Genomic DNA, 19,428 nt, shown 5'->3' with positions numbered 1-19,428 from the left:
TTTAGTAGCACAAATTGGACTTGACTCTTGCAAATGGAAAGACAAGCTTGTCTCATTAATACACAATTTACCTTATCTGCTACCCCTATTAAGCCACGGAAAATCAATGAGTTACAATTCTTTCTAGAAAATGGCAGAGTTCTCTGGCTCAGCCAAGCCCTTCAACAGCACCACTTCTTATCAACGTATGTGGAGTTAACACTACTTAATCAGTGGTTATTTTAGTGCTTTGTTCAAGTACTGTATCTTCACTAGACTGCCAGCAGTGAAAAAAAGCACAATGCTACCAAATGAGATTCATGTTTTGGGCAAGAAAGAGCAGGTCCTAGTCAAAATTCACTAACTATACAAGCAAGTACACAGAGAGAGACAGATGGGGACTGTGGTCAATCTGCTCCATGACAAGACCCGGCCCTCCCTGCAGCATCCATAAAGTAATGGGACTTCCTCCTCAAGTGGACTAACTCATGTGACAGAATGTGTTGCACAGAGCAGTGCAAGACAGACAGTTGCATGTCTATCAAGAAGGCATTGAGAAATCTTCTGATGAGTATTTCATCATTGCTGAACTGGGCTGAGTGAACATCTACAACAGATTTACTGACAGAGAGTCTTACAGCTACAAAGTGGACAGCTACATCGGGCTCATCATATGCACTAACAGTGCTCTACAGTACCAACAGTGCGGAGTCATGCCCTACACTGAAACAGTAGGGACAGTAAAGCTAAACTCAGAGGGAAGAGACAGCAAAGGTCTTCAGCAGTGAGACTATTATGTGCACATTACACTCCGCTTCCCTTTGAGATGCTGGGTGCTGTAGATGCAAGCAGTGACTGGCTCCTTTTACAATTGGTACACGCAAGGTTAGGAATTTGTTCAGAGCGATGCAACAGCCAGCTATAAACCCCACTTCCTCTTCTCTAGCCTTCAAAAACCTGTACTTACTCCGCTGGACCACAACAACCCACAGGGAAGGTACCGCACACAGCAAAGCACTATGTGCAACCAGGAAATGAAGTCAGCAGGGTTGAGGAGGACAGGAATCCTTTAACAGAAAATACCCCAAACCCTTGGGAAAGGCTCATGAAATTACTGACTCAAATAATGACCTACTGAAGCCAGTTATTTTCCTGCCTCTATTAAATATTAACATCTAATTACACGAGGTCTCCCCCTCAATGTCTTTTAGACATTAAAGAAACCTTGAAATGGTGAATTACAAGTCTTGTTCACTCAGCCAACAAGTTGAGACAAATACTTCAGGAATAATATAGCTTCCTCTCAGAAGGCAAAGGTGTAAAACTTACATCCTTCCTGCCTCTTGAGGAATATTTATTAATAAGCAGTAGTGTCTGAACCTTATTAAACAATAACATCTGGATTGTCAAAGCACTTGACAGTTCCAGTAACTGAAAAAAAAGCAGCCTAACTCAAAAGACAAGGAACTGCACATAGAGATTCCTTCATGGAAAATAAAAGACGAAATTATTGTGTGAAGCTGGACTGTCTTTCGCTAAGAAGCGACTTCACAGTAAGAGCTGGTCCATATTCATTAAAGGTTTTTTTTTGTTGACATTCTCAGCCATCACACAGCTTCCTGCTATTTTTGCCACTCCAGAGAAACAGAAAGTATTTGCAGAAAAGCAGGTACCATCTGAATTCTGCCGATTTGATTGTCCTCCCTCCTCCTAGTAAACTTGCGCTGCCTTGTTGTTAGGATTCCACAGGATTCCATGGTCAAAGAGAAAGCAACATGAACTCAGCAGGAGGGAGGAAGACAATTAAATCCTTCTCCCTATCTTGAGAAGGTAGCAGCCAATGGAGACAAAGTCCCAGGCTTGACTATTACAATAGCGTTTATTCAGCCAAAACAAGGAGTGGCAAATTTTAAGTGCTGTAACTTTAAAAACAGATGTGTCTGTGTGATCGTATCACAGGATTTGATCAAGGCAGGAAGGGGTGGTGGTGATGAAGTCTAGCTAATCACACTTGGCTGAGCTACAGGATCTTCTCTCTGCAGATGCAGCGTGCTACAACTACCTCTTCCCTGCAGTCCTCTCAGAGTCTGGCGGATGTCAAAAAACTCGTCAGAGTTTTAAGAACAGAAACCAAACAGATCAGGGACCGTAGCGATGGGACAAGGGATGATGGGTTCAAACTGAAACAGGGGGAGTTCAGGTTAGATCTAAGGCAGAAGTTTTTCCCTGTGAGGGTGCTGAGGCGCTGGCAGAGGGTGCCGAGGCGCTGGCAGAGGGTGCCCAGGGAAGCTGTGGCTGCTCCATCCCCGGCGGCGTTCAAGGCCAGGTTGGACAGAGCCTGGGGCAACATGGTTTAGTGGGAGATGTCCCTGTCCATGGCAGAGGGGTTGGAACTAGATCTTACGCTCCTTTCCAAAACAGACCAGTCTGTGATTCTATGCTACAGCACACAGAAAAGACATCACTAAAGTATATCTGTGCTAACCGTCAGTGATGCTATTCCTTTGTGATAGGATTTTAAAGCTTCAGCAATGCAAGACAGCGCCGAGCTGTAGTTGTCCTCCTGCAGACCTGTCAGACACTGTTCTGCGTGAGAGAACTCCTTCAAGCTGTTCAGCCAGAAGTAGAAGTGTTCTGATGCCACTTGAGTGAGCAGGCTTTGATATAGTTCTCTGGCCATGTCATGATTGCCCTGCAACGACAAGAGTGTTTTTACGAGGGGACATTAATGAAGGCTGTGCATTTCTATGACACAAATATACATAAGAGAACAGTCACATCTCCAGAACTACGCTTACTTTAACGTTAGAAACAGTGAAATTTCTTCCAATCATTTGATCATGACAATCCTAACAATAAATAAAGCACAAATGTTTATTTTATGGAAATAGCAGCCTGTGTATCATCTATATGTATACATACTTATACTAAGTAAGTACAGTACTTATTTACACAAGGTAATTGAACAATATGAGAAACAGACACTGAAATTTACTTTTACGACAGCATCTCATACTAGGGTTTCTACATCATTCTAACCCCACCTGCGAAAAGGGAAACAGTATATTTTCCTTCCTTTCATCACATTGAAAAGAAGAGAAGCACACATCAGGATGGCCTGTCTCACCTTCTGAAGAACAGCTAGACAATACAGATTAGGCATGTGCTCAAGAAAGTATCAGATCATTACTTACTTCCTTTCCAAATATTTCAAAAAACAAGTGAAAAACCATCCCGATGGGATGAGTGCCCTAAATGCCATATATCTTAATCAGCATTCCAGGGAATTAAGACGGAAGTTTCCAAATCCCTCATTCATTTCCTCCTCCCAAGTCCTACCACGTTCCTTATTTTCTTTTTCCAGTTCAAAGAAGTCACTAGCACCCTTCCAACCGCACTAAACCATTTTCCTCCAGGTATTTCACTTACCATTCTGGAAGCCTGCCTAGCTATCCTGTAGGCTGTCCATCCATTGGAGGCATTCTCCAGCTGCTGCTTGATAACAGTTTTGATTTCTGAAGATAAAGCTTTCTGGCTGGAAACAAATATCACTGTGGCGAGAGAAACCTAATAAAGAATGGTGAGGAAGAAGGTTATATAGCAGGAGCTAAATTAAAAAGGGAAAGAAAAAGCCAGTTCTGTCTCCTAAGCTACCAGAAATGATCTGCTTGATTTTAGACTCAAAAACTACATAGAAGATTACATAACCATTTTAACCGAGGAACTTCTCAGTCACGGGTCTTTTAAGTAGTTATTTAAGTAGCTCCATTCTTGGAGATGAAAGTCACTTTCATTTAAAGAATCTTTACTGTGGCTTTTAACCGAGATGTTTCAAATGCAATGAATGAAGTAACAAGAAGCTTGTAATTTCCTTCTTAAAATTCAAATTCATTTCCAAACAGACACGATAAAAAGCATTTTTCTCTCTTAAGAGTGTATTAAGTCATGTGCATGAGAGTTACCAGACATGAAGCGAGCTAACTGCCATTTCGCTTTTCTCTAACCATTATTTTACAGATACCCCATTAATTTCAATAGCTCGATTTGCCTAGAGCAGTGCCACCTGCTGGAAAATGTAATGGAATACACTTAAAAATACATAATTCAGCTCCAGCCATGGGATGTTTCAACACCGAATGTATGCCATCAAAAGCTAAAGCACAAGTGAAGAGAGTGGCTACAGACTGGCACATCAACTCAGACGTAAGAAACGACTTAGCTGGCTTCTTAAATAAAATCAATCCACAGTAGTTTGCACAGAAGTTGGTGCAGGGCCTGGAGCACAAGTGTGATGGGGAACGGCTGAGGGACCTGGGGGGCTCAGTCTGGAGAAGAGAAGGTTCAGGGAGGACGTGATCGCTCCCTACAAGTGCCTGACAGGAGGATGGAGCCAGGAGGGGCTGGGCTCTGCTCCCAGGGAGCAAGGGATGGGACAAGAGGAAACGGCCTCAAGCTGCCCTAGGGCAGGTTTAGACGGAGCTGAGGAACAATTCCTTCCCCAGAGGGGGAGGCAGGCATTGGAGGTGCTCAGGCATTGGAACAGGCTGCCCAGGGCAGGGCTGGAGTCACCATCCCTGCACGCGTTCACACGCCGTGTGTGCAGATGAGGCCCTCGGTGCCATGGGTTAGTGGTGGCCTTGGCAGTGCTTGGGAACGGTTGGACTGGGTGAGCTTAAAGGGCTTTTCCAGCCTGGTTGATTCTATGACTCTACGAATCTAAGGCCTGTTTACCAGAAGGAAGTCTTACCAAGAGTTCCTGTTTTTTATCTGTGGCAGATTGTCCAATTAATTTATAGAGGTCCATCAGGTCTCCTAGCATCCCATCTGCTAGGACAGGCAGCTGCATGGCAATAGCTGCTAAACAGTGACACATGAGAATCCTGGCGGCGTCCTGGGCGCTGTGTAGCTGGGTCAGCAGGGATTCAACTACTGACTGGCTCAGGTGAGGACGGCACTTGACCAGCTTCACCATGCAAGTTAACGTGATCTGCAACTCACACAACCAACAGGTACAATAAACATAATGTCTACTTAAAACTAAAAAAGCCAGACACACTTATCTGCATATATGGCTGCAGAAATAGAGAAGACAAATTCAAGAAATTCTAATCTTTCTCACACCGCCAGCCTTTACAGGAAAATAACCAGATAAAATTACCAGGAGCAGCTTATGAAGTGGGAAAATTAAAATAATAGAGAAGGGTTGTAATCATGTACACTGCATCCCCATCTCCAAAGAGCAAGCTCTCTCCAGTATTCTTTGTCCTCCAGAGACACCTCCATGCCACGTTCAACTTCACGTTTTATTATAGTGTTCCTCTGAGAGGAATATTACTGTAAAACTTACAGCTGTGCTAGGGGAAGACAATAGTAATGTCACCTTTAAGGTTGCCTGAGCTCCTGGACTGTCATCTTGACTACAAAGAACAAGAAGAGCTTCTAAGCCAAAAACTGCATCCTGCTCCAAAGGCAGAAGATCTAAGGAAAGAGAAACAGAGTAAGTTAGTTCTCAGTTACATTTTCTGACCACAGGTGCTATAACGTTTGGACCGGTGTTGCGCTCACGACCAGTATCTTCCCAATACCTCTGCCTCACCTTCTTTTGATTAGAAACAATTCTGCTATTCCATGCCTCGGGTAACTTACCCTGCAGCCACACCAACCGTGGCATTTGCAAGGCGTAAGCCTCTGGACCGAGGCTTCTGAATGCCCTGTTATTCTTTTGCAACAAGCTTTGTGCAAAGAGTTTTCAAAGGCTGATAAGCAATCCTAAATCAAAATGGAACCTTTCTAGCCATTCATAAAATCATAGAGAATATTCTCTGCTAGATTACAGGCCCCATTCTCCCAAACCAGCATGAAGGATCAGACAGATTTACAGACAGGTTCTCAGACACGACCAGTTAACACATGTTAAGTGCATAAGCCTAACTGTAAACAGACACATTTCACTGTCCTTGCTTTCATTTACCTTTTTCCTGACAAGAGGCTGATATATTAGTCAGAATTCTCACACCATGAGCTGCAATGCCACGGTTATTATGGTAACAGCACTCCTGTGCCAGTTTTACTAAATCAAATGACCTCGCAGTTGTAGCTGCTGCTCCTAAACAAAGACAAGGCAAACAGGACATAAATCAGCCCAGTTCGTAATTGCATCAGAGATCTCTTCAAGTACGTTTCTACAGAAAGTCTATATCGATTTAGGATTATTTCTTTTCTTATGGCTAAAGGACAGGATGGAAGCGTCTCTTTCCGCACACACAGAGGCTCTCCCTCCGTTCCTGAACACTGTACGAGTTAGAGATTAGAAAGAATATTTGGGTCTAAAGCCTGACGTTTCAGGGACCCGGAGAAGTATTGCCTTAAGAATTATTACGTCTCATTAAAAAAGCTGGTGAACATATCAATTATTAAGACATGCCAGAATGACTGAAGAGGATGTACTATTTTTCTCTGTTTCTGCAGCCCATGTAGTTGGGCTTGTAGTGACTCGTTAGGGCAGTCCGGATTTTGAGAAGAAAAAGAAAGCCATGTGATCATCATTTTAAGAACAAGATACCCCGAATCACTTTTAAATGTCTACTCTATTTCTTCAAAATACAGTCACAAGGCCGAAAGGTTCACCTGGTACTGAAGCGGGTCATTCCCACAAATGTGGCAAAGCTTCACTGAGCCAGGATAATATGCCAGCCCACACTCAACACCATTAAGTCTTCATGCTACTCAAAAACTATGCAAAGCCATGGTTTCAAAGCAGAACATACGACAGCCACTTGGGAGGCATTACATTTCTTCATTGGATGAAGAAAAGTTGAAGGATCATAGAATCAACCAGGTTGGGAAAGACCTTTAAGATAACCAAGTCCAGCCATTACCCCAGGATCGCCAAGACCACCACTAAACCATATCACTGAGGGCCTATAAGACCCAAAGGTAAGAAAATCTTTCATAAAGCACATTAACCACAAAATCAAGAAGAAAATCTTAGACCACGACTATTCATGGGTGTACAAGCATCCCATTTTAAGTTTACATATGATGAACACATTCTGACTCCAACCTAGTATGCTGAAGGTCAAACCCAGTTTCAGAACACACTACAAAATGTTCAGATGAAACTGATTATCAGTAGACAGACAGGTCAAAGCATCCAAAATGCCAAAGATAACCATATGATCTTGTTTTCTTACCTGGAGCAGTGCTGAAGTACTGTTTAATGGCAATGGTCCCCGATAACACGGAAAGAACAGACAGCATGCCCAGCTTCAAGCTGTCGTAAGGAGTGTGAAGAGCAGATTCACACAGTGCCTAAAGAGTAGCAGGAGAAAAGATCCAGAGGGAGGGAAGTCCCATGAGCTATCAGTACTCAAGGTTTAGTTGCAGTTGGCTGTGAAAAGTTTTGAGAGTCAAAACAGACTATACTGAAATCAAAATCAGAAGTCATGTCCTGAAGCATCTGTTTTAGTAGTAGATCTAGAACATGGCTTGCAGAAAAAGGACAGTGGGTTTCATACGCTAGGAAGCGCCAACTCCAAGTCATTTCTTACTTAAAAATCAGTTGCAAAAACGTTATCAGTTCTCATTGATCAAATATTGCTGAAGACGTTAAGACAGTTCTCCAGTCTTAAGAGACATACATCATTATTTTGCCTTGTAACAGTTTGTTTACCTCCAAAATTGTTCTCCTGGAAAGAATCCTGCAACTAATTGCAAGTTTCCGTAACAAACTATAGCTTAAAAGAATGTACCAACCTGAATATTTTCTCTGCTCCACGTATGGGGTGTCTTGTTGGCCAACAACTTTAGATCTTGGATTGCAAGCCTCTTCACAGCCTTCCTGGGGTCATTCTTCAAGTACTGCAACAAAAGCTGGATCTGCGACAAGGTAAATTCACTGTTTAAGAGAGATGCTACTAGAAGGAAAGGCTTTTTAAAGGTACTTACTTGTGAAGGAATTTTGAGCATACTCAGCCAAAAGTAACTTGCCATATCTGTCTGATTTCCACCACGTGGAAAAGCCGCTGCTTAGGCTGTAATGCCATGGCAAGCTAAAATAGTCTGACAGCTGATTTCTACCACGCTGCTTTGCTTGTTCAAACATCCTTCTCTATCTTCTCTCACCCTGCATACCTGAGAAGCCTTGAAAGCTGTTCTGGCATTCTGAGAACTACCATAAGATATCTCCAAGAAGCTCAGTAAAAAAAAAAAAGAAACCAAACTTACGCTGTTGTGAATATGCTACTAGCAACTACTCTGGGCATTTGAAGCTAATTTGGGTGGCTGCAGTTAACAGACAGCAACACAGACATCTTCTATGTAGTTGCCAAAAAAAAAAAACCCTGAAACCCAAACACACCCAACCCCTACCTACCCCTTCTGAAGCCTTGATCTCAAATTAAATGACACTTGCGGTGGTCTTTTTCTGAAACTTCACAGAGATGGAAAGATGGACTAGCCAGCACGTGAAAAAGTATGAATGTGCTGGCCATGGTTTTGCCTTCCATCCCCACCCTGGCTATATCACTTTTAAGCAGCATTGGCTGTTCTGTTACAGAAATACAGCCTAAATCACCAATCCTACCTCATAAAGGTAATAAATCACCGCTCTTTACTCATTAAAAAAATAACCACCCAGAAAAGCCTATAGAGTGTTCTAATGTTGTTTCAGTTGGCTTAGATTAGGTACTATCGAAGCATCCTCTGAAATACAAAAATCAGCCACATCAAAAAAGAAGTTTCAGACAGATCAATGTTACTGGTTTAACAGCGACACCAGCCTTTCATAGCTGTACAGGATGGAAAGAAAGCAACGACGTTCATGCCTACAAGGAACAGTTAGTCTCAAGAGTCCCTGTGTTCAGACCTGCTACATAAATCATGTCCACAAAGCACACTATCAGAACATAAAAGTATTGTATTTTTCTATCGCTGTTTTCCCACAACCTTGGTTTGCAGTCCTAAATTACAGCAACAGAATCAACCTCCTCGGAGCTCTTCAAGAAATACCTTTTCAAACGCGCACCCTCTGCTATTGAAATATTCCTTTGCTTGCATGCAAGGAAGGCAAAACACACACCCAGGACCTGAGAGAATGCACAGTAGTGAGAAGCGAAGCCTGGGCTCTACAGGCAAAGTTGCGTATTTTCAGAGTAGGTCAGGGTTGATGTTAAGGTCCTACCTGATTTCAATCTCAACTGTTTTAAAGAAAGACAGGCCATGACCTGTAAAGAAGGGTTCCCGGGTTTGACGGGGTTATCTGGAAATAGGAGCAGAGAGGGCAAAAAATATGAAAGCAGCAGCAGTTTTCGGGGTGCTCTTTCTCTCTAGCACATAGAAGCAACCATCCCAGCATATCCATTGATTTATACTCAGCATCAGCTAGAATCTGAGGTCTTTTAAAGGTACTTAAAGTTGAAAGACGTAATTAGGAAGAATTACCTGCTTAGGAATGTCAACCAGAGAAGAAGCAGCAAGCAGAGTAAAGGTGTGCAGAGTAACAATGACCATCTTGGTAGAGGGATACGACGTTACCAGCTGCTGGAGCAGCTGCCGGGAGCTGGAGGCCAGGCTAGCATCATGATGCATGTGCTGTAGAATAGGGATCAACTTCAATTTCAAGTCCACAGGTGTGGCCAAACCTGCAACAGGGAAGAGAAACATAAGCAGTGCTAGTCCTTTGTACTAGCTTTTGGCACTAGCGAGGCCCAAGTATGCCTGCATTGCTACCACTGCTGACTGCAGATTGTACAGACACCTGTGTCAGCTCCAAATAACCAACCGATCTACCAGCGTAAGGACAGCAGTACCAAGCACTTCCACGGTTCTTGGAGAAGGTTGTTCCTTGCTTCACTGCAGGTAACAGACACTTCTGGTGTCCTCAACGTAAAGAGGACTTGGAGCTGGTGGAGCAAGTCCAAAGGAGGCCACGAGGATGAGCAGGGGCTGCAGCACCTCTCATATGCAGACAGGCTGAGAAAACTGGGGCTCTTCAGCCTGGAGAAGAGAAGCTGCGTGGAGACCTCAGAGCAGCTTCCAGGGTCTGAAGGGGGCTACCAGGACTTATCAGGGACTGCAGCAACAGGTCAAGGGGTGATGGGTTTAAACTTGAAAAGGGCAAGTTCAGGTCGGATCTAAGGCAGAAGCTCTTCCCTGTGAGGGTGCTGAGGCGCTGGCACAGGGTGCCCAGAGAAGCTGTGGCTGCCCCATCCCTGGCAGTGCTCAAGGCCAGGTTGGACACAGGGGCTTGGAGCAAGCTGCTCGAGTGGGAGGTGCGCCTGCCCGAGGCAAGGGGTTGGAACTGGATGAGGTTGAAGGTCCTTTCCAATCCAAACCATTCAATGATTCTACGATTAACTCACCTGAAGCAACCTGTGATAGGCCTATGCAAGTTTATTCATCACGCTATAGATGAGCTTTCCCTCTTTACTAAACAGGTGTTTTGAGAACTTAGATTTTAAGAGGATGTAAGAGCCAGGCGTTAGATTAACGGTTAGCTAATTTAATTTAAAACCACGAATCATTTGAGGATAAGGGCAACAGCATCTAATATTTACATAAGGATAATAAGGAATTCTCAGGGAAATTAGGTTTTCCCTTTTATCACTCAATATAACACATGTACCTTGTATCATCTCACTGATTTTATTACATATGCCAGCAGCAAAATCCCTGTAGAGAAAAGGAAAAGTATCAGGCGAGATAAATACAACAGGGCAATCATTCAAAATAAAACTCAATTGACCTACCAAACACTCTGCTTTAACAATAAAAGCTTTCACAAAAGAGTGCTTGCCAGGATCTAAGCTCTTTTAGAAACCCTGCACACGGGCATGGTCAAATGCAAGCTTCTAAGAACATGCCGAAGGGACAAGCAGCACTATGTTTTGTTCCAGAATATGATTTATGTAAAATAATCACTGATTAAAGCTGCTATTCCACTTTGCATTCCCATAGTTATGAGCTTTCTATTACTATTTTAGAAAAAATAAATATCTGTTAGAGTTGTGCTCAGATTTCCTTGCAATTTTGTAATTACACACAATTAAATGTTTTGCTAAAAATGACACGGTTGGCAGTACCGAAGCTTTGTGAATGCCAGTGCTAATGGAGCTTCCGTTCTCTGCGATATAAAACTGAAAACGGAAATGACATCTTACTTTGACTGTGCAGAAAAATTGGCAGCAGCAAATATTGCAGCTTCAACTTCTACGTTATCGTGGGAATCCAAACTTTGGCGAATACTGTGATGTGCATTCTTCCTTTCTGGAATGATAGATGCCATGCTGCCCAACATCCTACAGAACGAGATCACAGCAAAATCAGGAAGAACAGTGATCGTGAAGAAATGCAAGATGGAACCAAACAGAAACGGAGAAGGACTGGTTAAAACACCGTTTTGATATGAACGTGTGCTCCTGCACATCTATTACAGAAGCAAACAAACAGAACCACAGAATCAACCAGGCTGGAGAAACCCTTTAAGCTCACCCAGTCCAACCGTTCCCCAGCCCTGCCACGGCCACCACTGACCCATGGCACCGAGGCCTCATCTACACACACGGTGCGTGAACACTTGCGGGGACGGTGACTGCAGCCCTGCCCCGGGCAGCCTGTTCCAATGCCCGAGCACCCTCTGGGGCAGGAATTGCTCCTCAGCTCCATCTAAACCGGCCCTGGGGCAGCTCCATCCTCCTGTCAGGCAGTCGCAGCGAGCAACAATGCTAAAAGCAGGAACAGAATTAAAAGGTAACAAGTTTTGCCATGTGGGTTATGGCAGTGGTTTAACAGAACATGAATTACGGCTTGATGCCTTTCACCTCAAAAGGGGCACAGTGAGAAACACCCCACTACAGCACTCGGAACAAGTTTTTGTAAGGTGCTTTTACATTCAAGCTCTGGTATCAACGCAGGAGATTTAATGCTAAAGTGCCTCGATGGCTCTTTTCAGACACCCGTGAAGTGCACATTATGGGATATAAATTCAGAAATGTGGCAGTATAGGGGGATACCCCCCCCCCCCCCCCCCCAGTATTTAGAGAAGCGTTTCCACCATTTCTAACTCCCTTCCCAATTCAGACTGCAAACCTAAGTAAGTGACAAATCTCCAAACGCTCAGCAAGTTTTACCACATGCTAAGAAAGAAAGCAAGGTTTCCAGAGCGTTATCGTGAGCAACCAAGTATCTGATTTACATCATTTGTTTCTAAGATCTTTTGCTGACGCGAGATAAAGTTATTACTGGGAGTAGCGCATTACCTTTTGTGTAACTGCTAAAAAAGGAGTAAATCAGTCTATACTTTGCTAACGATATGCCAAGGATGCTTTTCAGGCAGGTTGAGCACAATCCAGTTCCTAAAGAACAAACGCAGGATTTGCACCGATGGTACTTTTTGCAAGAGTTCTAAGCAAGCATTTACACACAGCTATGGAGCACTGCAATCCCACAGGCACCAAGTTGTGTTTGAGCAGATCTTTCTTCCAGCACATTCTTCCTTACTGACACTACTTAGGGAAGACAAAAACAAATCAACAAGGATTTTCAGCTGCAACTGCCATTTTACCCTTTCACTTGATGCATCCCATGAACTGGTTTGTAATTTAAGTTTCTTTTCAGACTAAGCAGATTCCTGGGGCTTCTGACAGTCTGCAAAGCCAGACCTCTATACCAGTCAACAACTGTAACCTGCCGTTAGAATACCGAAGCGGAACGACAATAAAACACGGAGATAGGCTATAATTACAAATTTCTGAGACACCAAAGCATGAAAGCATAATAAATAAATAAATCCTCAAAATACTGAAATGGACAATAAAGAAATGGACACGGGAGCTCATCGAACAAACCCCTGTCAATGCCTCCCATCCTTCAACAGCGACATCAGTAACAGTTCTAGATGGACTGAAGAAGAGAATACAAAGGGAGAAAGAAAGGCTCTGTCTTCACATTTGAATTCGCGCGCACAGGAGCTGGAAGATGCAGTTAAGATGTTAATGTTGCACACTGTCGGACGCAGACACCAAGGCAGCAGGACTGCGACGTGAAAAGACAGCTTAATTTTACTGGTTTCTTTATCTTATTGCAGGAAGTCCAAAGCAATCAACCATACAATGGCACTTCTTTCGAAGTTACCGACCAGAGACCAGCAAGCAGTAAACACCTATGAGAACCATTAATGAGACCCAGATGGAAGCATACCAATTTTGACACGTAAGGAAACACTTTCCTTTTGGCCCTGGCCTAACTATACCACGGGCAACATAGGATATGTTACATGCAGCTACTCTCTGGGTTATGCATAAAAGAGGTTCATTTTTCTCCTCAGAACACAACATTTCAGGGCTGCAAATCCCGGTTTGCCCGAAGCCATCCGCAAAGCTCTCGCCGTTGCCAGCGGTTGATAACCTCGCTCTTCTGATCTCAGATCTTTATCATTCACCACCATTAAAGACAAAGCCTTTGCCTTTTCACTCTACGAGCAACGTAGAAAACGCCTCCTAAACTTCATTGACAGTAGTTTGCTCTTCCAGACCAGCACACTAAGAGCATGAGGTTCATTAATGTCATTACATACCGAAGTGTAATGGCCCGAGCAACTGGATCATTGCTGTGAATTACGGAGAAAACTCTTTTGACGAATTCATCCACATTTAGGATCTTCTCCAAGTGCTTCTCACTCTGCTGCGTAACTTTGAGCACGCAGAGCCTCAGGAAGTTGTTTCTGTTAGGAGACACGCACGTTTGCACACACGTTTCTTTATCAGGCTGCTTTAGAATAAATATTCAAGCACTCTAAATAGGAAAGTATCATAAAAACCAAAACAACCTTCCAAGAGTAAATTAAAACAAGGAAAAGTCTATGCTTTAGAAACACTGTATTGGACTAATAGAATAAAAAAGAGACTACGGCCACACCGGTGTTTTACCTTCTAGTGCAGGCAGTGTCAAAATCAGGCCCAGTTTCAGGGAAATTAACTCACTGACACGAGGGAGGAGAGCGCATGCAAATCGTAGAATCATAGAATGGGATGGGCTGGAAAGGACCTTCAACCTCATCCAGTTCCAACCCCTCGCCTCGGGCAGGCGCACCTCCCACTAGAGCAGCTTGCTCCAAGCCCCTGTGTCCAACCTGGCCTTGAGCACTGCCAGGGATGGGGCAGCCACAGCTTCCCTGGGCACCCTGTGCCAGCGCCTCAGCACCCTCACAGGGAAGAGCTTCTGCCTTAGATCTAACCTGAAAACTCGCCCTCTTTCAGTTTGAACCCATCACCCCTTGTCCTGTTGCTACAGTCCCTCTCCATTGTCCTTGTAGCCCCATTCAGACACTGGACACTGGACGCCTGTTTTGCGCACACTTAAGAGATAAAAACGTGATAGGAAAGCACGTCCGGAAAAGTTTAATTGCCATTGCCAGGTGTGAGTGAATTTCCTCTCCTTCCTTGAGCTAACGGCAACAGATAACCTTGTAAGCGATGACAAAATAGCCCCAATTCCACCACATGCACTATTTACACATCAGGCACTTGCCAAAGCTACGCTTTGGCCTTCGTTATTAACATTCCTTGGAGACGGAACCCGCACATAGCATCATTCCCCTATTTATTAATAAGAAACTGGAACATGTCTTTGGAGTAGAATTAACACCAACCAGCAAGTGAATCCTCCTGTCAGGACAGATGGAAAAGAACCGGGTCACTGATAACTCAGAGACACTTAAGCCCAACTAAGGGCAGAGAAAGCAAGCTTCAACCGAGCACAACTCGTCCTCAGTGCAGCAGTATTATCACGCACGTAGAAAAAAACCCCACAGCTGCCCAAGCTCCCGTGCAGCAGCGCCGCAAGACCCAATACACTGCTATAGATAAAAGACGGCCCGATGCTACTCACCCGACCCTGAACACATCAGCCAACTTCAGGAAAGCTGAATTAATGAGAATGGGGAAAGGGTATTTCTGGAAGAGCCGGGGAAAACGAACGACGGCTTCGCACTGCTCCCCGAGCTTCCCAGACCTCAGACCTAAGCGAGACATCAGCGATCACTGCAGATCCGACACGCCGACACTCCTTCCCAGCCAGGCCCCTCTCCACCCCCCGCTCACGGTACAAAACCCACCTCCCGGCACCTGGGGACCGCAGCCCGGGACGACACCGCCCCTCAGAGACCGCAAGCCGACGACGCTCACGGCAAACCCTACGAGGCAGGCGACCCCAGCCCCGCGCGGCCTCACCTTTGTCCAGTTCCATGAGGGCGGAGTTAGCGTCCAGCTCCTGCTCACCATAGCCCGCCTCGGACAGGAAGGACTTCCCGCTGCCCGCCATCCCCTCCGCACCGACCGGCACCGGAGCGGCGCACACGCACGCCTTAACGACCGCGCATTAGCGCATGCGCAGCACACAAGCACAGATACGCACCAGCTCCTGGGAAGAGGTTTAGCACATGCGTAGTAGGTCAGACAAATGGCGCATGCGGACTAGATTTGTATTTTTTTTTTTTTTTTAGCGCGTGCGTACTTTCTCTGAAAAACTATGCATGCGCAGTAGCCATGGCTCGGAACGCATGCGCACTAACTCAGGACCGGAAACGCATGCGCAGTACCTGAGGAATTTTAGCGCAAGCGCAGTATATTAAGGATAAAGCGCATGCGCAGTAGTTCAGTAGCAATACGCATGCGTAGTAAGTCAGCAACTTCACGCATGCGCAGTAGGTTTGCATAATTTGTACGCATGCGTAGTCTCTCTGAGGACGTACGCATGCGCAGTGCTTCCGGCGCTGTAGGCATGCGCACTAGCTCAGGCCCGATAACACATGCGCAGAAGAACCATAACACTGCGCATGCGCAGAAACCCAAGGGCAAGTACGCATGCGCACTATCTCCTGAAAAATACGCATGCGCCGTAGCTCCGGATAATTAGCGCATGCGCAGCAGTTCAGAACCAATACGCATGCGTAGTAGGTCAGGAACTTCACGCATGCGCAGTAGGGTCTGATAATATCTTGCGCATGCGTAGTCTCTCTGAGGACCTACGCATGCGCAGTACTTCCGGCAAGGTACGCATGCGCACTATCTCAAGACAGACAACGCATGCGCAGTAGCTCCGAAACAATGCGCATGCGCAGAAATTCAACGGCATGTACGCATGCGCAATAGCTCCTGGGAAAATACGCATGCGCAGTAGCTCGAAAGCTTTAGCGCATGCGTTGTAGGCCAGCCAAATTGCGCATGCGGACTAGATGTGTAATTTTTTTTTTTTTTTTAAGCGCATGCGTAATCTCTCTGAGTAACTACACATGCGCAGTAGCTCCTGGCTCGGTACGCATGAGCACTAACTCAGGAAACGTAACGCATGCGCAGTAGGTCTGGAACTATGGCGCATGCGCAGTAGTTCGGAAGCAATACGCATGCGCAGTAGGTCAGCGACTGCACGCATGCGCACTTTTTCAGGACGAATAACGCATGCGCAGAAGTGGACGGCATGCGTAGTACGTCAGACAAGTCGCGCATGCGCAGTAGATTTCTAATATTTAGCGCATGCGTACTCTCTCTGAGTAAGTACGCATGCCCAGTAGCTCGGAAACCGTACGCATGCGCACTAGCTCCTGAAACGTACGCATGCGCAGTAGCTCAGGAGGTTAAGCGCATGCGTCGTAGGTCGCAAAAGTCGTGCATGCGCAGTAAATATTTTAATGTTATGCGCATGCGTACTTTCTCTGAGAATTTACGCATGCGTAGTACTTCCGGCGTGCTACGCATGCGCACTAGCTCAGGACCGATAACGCATGCGCAGTAGCTCGGAAAGGTTGCGCATGCGCAGTAGCTCAGAGACATGTACGCATGCGCACTAGCTCGTGGGAAGAACGCATGCGCAGTAACTCAGGACAGGTAACGCATGCGTAGTAGGTCAGACAAATCGCGCATGCGCAGTAGATTTCTAATGGTTAGCGCATGCGTACTCCCTCTGAGCAAGTACGCATGCGCAGTAGCTCCTGGCTCGGTACGCATGCGCACTATCTCAGGACCGGTAACGCATGCGCAGTAGGTTTGGAATTATAGCGCATGCGCAGTGTAGTCTGGATAACTTGCGCATGCGCAGTAGGTCGGAAGCAACACGCATGCGCAGTAGGTCAGCAACTTCACGCATGCGCACTTACTCACGACGAATAACGCATGCGTAGTAGATGAGACAAGTCGCGCATGCGCAGTAGATTGCTAATATTCAGCGCATGCGTACTCTCTCTGTGTAAGTACGCATGCCCAGTAGCTCGGAAACCGTGCGCATGCACAGAATCGCAGAGGCATGTACGCATGCGCACTAGCTTCTGGGAAGCACGCATGCGCAGTACTTCAGGAGGTTAAGCGCATGCGTCGTAGGTCGCAAAAGTCGCGCATGCGCAGTAAATATTTTAATGTTATGCGCATGCGTACTTTCTCTGGGACTTACGCATGCGCAGTACTTCCGGGGTGCTACGCATGCGCACTATCTCTGCACCGATAACGCATGCGCAGTAGCTCGGAAAGGTTGCGCATGCGCAGAAGCTCAGAGACGTGTACGCATGCGCACTAGCTCTCGGGAAGTACGCATGCGCAGTAACTCAGGACAGATAACGCATGCGCAGTAGGTCAGAAAAGTGGCGCATGCGCAGAAACTCTGAAACATGTACGCATGCGCAATATCTCCAGGGAAGTACGCATGCGCAGTAGCTCATTAGGTTAAGCGCATGCGTCGTAGGTCAGCCAAGTCGCGCATGCGCAGTCCCCTTTTTTTTTTTTTTTAATGGTCTGCGCATGCGTACTCTCTCCGAGGATTTACGCATGCGCAGTACTTCCGAAGTGGTACGCATGCGTACTGTCTCAGGACCGATAACGCATGCGCAGTAGCTCGGAAAGGTTGCGCATGAGCAGAAGCTCAGAGACGTGTACGCATGCGCACTATCTCTTGCGAAGTACGCATGCGCACTAGGTCAGGACAGATAACGCATGCGCAGTACGCCGGAGATGTGGCGCATGCGCAGTAGAGTTCTAAATTTTATGCGCATGCGTACTCTGTCTGATTACCAGCGCATGCGCAGTAGCTCCTGGCTCTGTACGCATGCGGACTAGCTCAGGACCGATAACGCATGCGCAGTATGTCGGAACCGTTGCGCATGCGCAGAAACTCAGAAACATGTACGCATGCGCATTATCTCCTGGGAAGAACGCATGCGCAGTAGCTCCGGAGGTCAGCCAAGTCGCGCATGCGCAGTCCTTTTTTAATGTTCTGCGCATGCGTACTCTCTCTGACGATTTACGCATGCGCAGTACTTCCGGGGTGCTACGCATGCGCACTAGCTCAGGATCGATAACGCATGCGCAGTAGCTCGGAACCGTTGCGCATGCGCATAAGCTCAGAGGCATGTACGCATGCGCTCTAGCTCCTGGGAAGTACGCATGCGCAGTAGCTCAGGACAGGTAACGCATGCGCAGTAGCTTAGGTACTTTAGAGCATGCGCAGTATTGTCAAAAATTAGCGCATGCGCCTTAAATACCGGCAGAGTCGCGCATGCGCAGGAACGTCAAAGGTTTAGCGCATGCGCAGTATAGGCTGGATAATTTGCGCATGCGCAGCAGTTCAGAAGCAATACGCATGCGTGGTAGGTTAGCAACTTCACGCATGCGCAGTAGGTTTTGATAAATTTTTTTGCGCATGCGTATTCTCTCTGAGGACGTACGCATGCGCACTATCTCAGGGCTGATAACGCATGCGCAGTACTTCCTGGCTCGGTACGCATGCGCACTAGCTCAGGACCGATAACGCATGCGCAGTATCTCGGAAATTCAGAGGCATTACGCATGTGCACTGGCTCCTGGGAAGTAAGCATGCGCAGTAGCTCATTAGCTTTAGCGCATGCGTAGGAGGTCAGAAAATCGCGCATGCGCAGTAGATTTCTAATGTTTAGCGCATGCGTATTCTCTCTGATTAACTGCGCATGCGCAGTAGCTCCTGGCTCTGTACGCATGCGCACTATCTCAGGGCCGAAGACGCATGCGCAGTAGCTCAGAAACCTTGCGCATGCGCAGAAAGTCAGAGGCTTGCACGCATGCGCACTAGCTCCTGGGAAGTACGCATGCGCAGTAGCTCGGAGGTTTAGCGCATGCGTAGTAGGTCAGAGAAGTCGCGCATGCGCAGTAGATCTCTAATGTTTGGCGCATGCGTACTCTCTCTGAGTAAGTACGCATGCGCAGTAGCTCCTGGCTCCGTACGCATGCGCACTAGCTCAGGACTCTTGGCGCATGCGCTGTAGCTTAGAAATAGTAGTAAAAATGCGCATGCGCATTAAATTTGGACAGAGTCGCGCATGCGCAGCAGCTTCAAAATTTCAGCGCATGCGCAGTATTGTCTGTATAATTTGCGCATGCGTAGTAGTTCAGAAACATTACGCATGCGTGGTAGGGCAGCAACTTCACGCATGCG

The 19,428-nt window shown here is 46.2% G+C and overlaps 1 protein-coding gene across 2 annotated transcripts in view; it reads right to left on the bottom strand.

Annotated features, from left to right (window-relative positions):
• The window catches only part of INTS7 (integrator complex subunit 7), a 45,666-nt gene extending 30,365 nt beyond the window's left edge, over window positions 1-15,301 (bottom strand). Inside the window, exons 1-13 of one of the 2 annotated variants that reach the window (XR_009747243.1) lie at window positions 15,207-15,300; window positions 14,866-14,995; window positions 13,553-13,699; window positions 11,139-11,276; window positions 10,604-10,650; window positions 9,421-9,620; window positions 7,735-7,857; window positions 7,173-7,290; window positions 5,951-6,085; window positions 5,360-5,457; window positions 4,727-4,966; window positions 3,409-3,546; window positions 2,465-2,671 (exon numbers count right to left, since the gene is read on the bottom strand). Coding sequence is in view for 1 of the 2 variants with exons in the window: in XM_061475451.1 (XP_061331435.1) it covers window positions 2,465-2,671; window positions 3,409-3,546; window positions 4,727-4,966; window positions 5,360-5,457; window positions 5,951-6,085; window positions 7,173-7,290; window positions 7,735-7,857; window positions 9,421-9,620; window positions 10,604-10,650; window positions 11,139-11,276; window positions 13,553-13,699; window positions 14,866-14,995; window positions 15,207-15,297 (1,812 nt within the window). In the remaining variant the exon portion in view is untranslated. Of the gene's footprint in view, window positions 1-2,464; window positions 2,672-3,408; window positions 3,547-4,726; window positions 4,967-5,359; window positions 5,458-5,950; window positions 6,086-7,172; window positions 7,291-7,734; window positions 7,858-9,420; window positions 9,621-10,603; window positions 10,651-11,138; window positions 11,277-13,552; window positions 13,700-14,865; window positions 14,996-15,206 lie in introns of both variants that reach the window. The other variant, XM_061475451.1, reaches the window with a different exon arrangement.
• Between the last annotated feature and the right edge of the window lie 4,127 nt (window positions 15,302-19,428).

Source organism: Pezoporus flaviventris, unplaced genomic scaffold (assembly GCF_033815535.1).
Source record: "Pezoporus flaviventris isolate CSIRO_AGI_PZ_B2104156 unplaced genomic scaffold, CSIRO_AGI_Pfla_v1 ptg000083l, whole genome shotgun sequence".
Classification (NCBI taxonomy): domain Eukaryota; kingdom Metazoa; phylum Chordata; class Aves; order Psittaciformes; family Psittacidae; genus Pezoporus; species Pezoporus flaviventris.
This window is presented reverse-complemented; position numbering and strand designations above follow the sequence as displayed.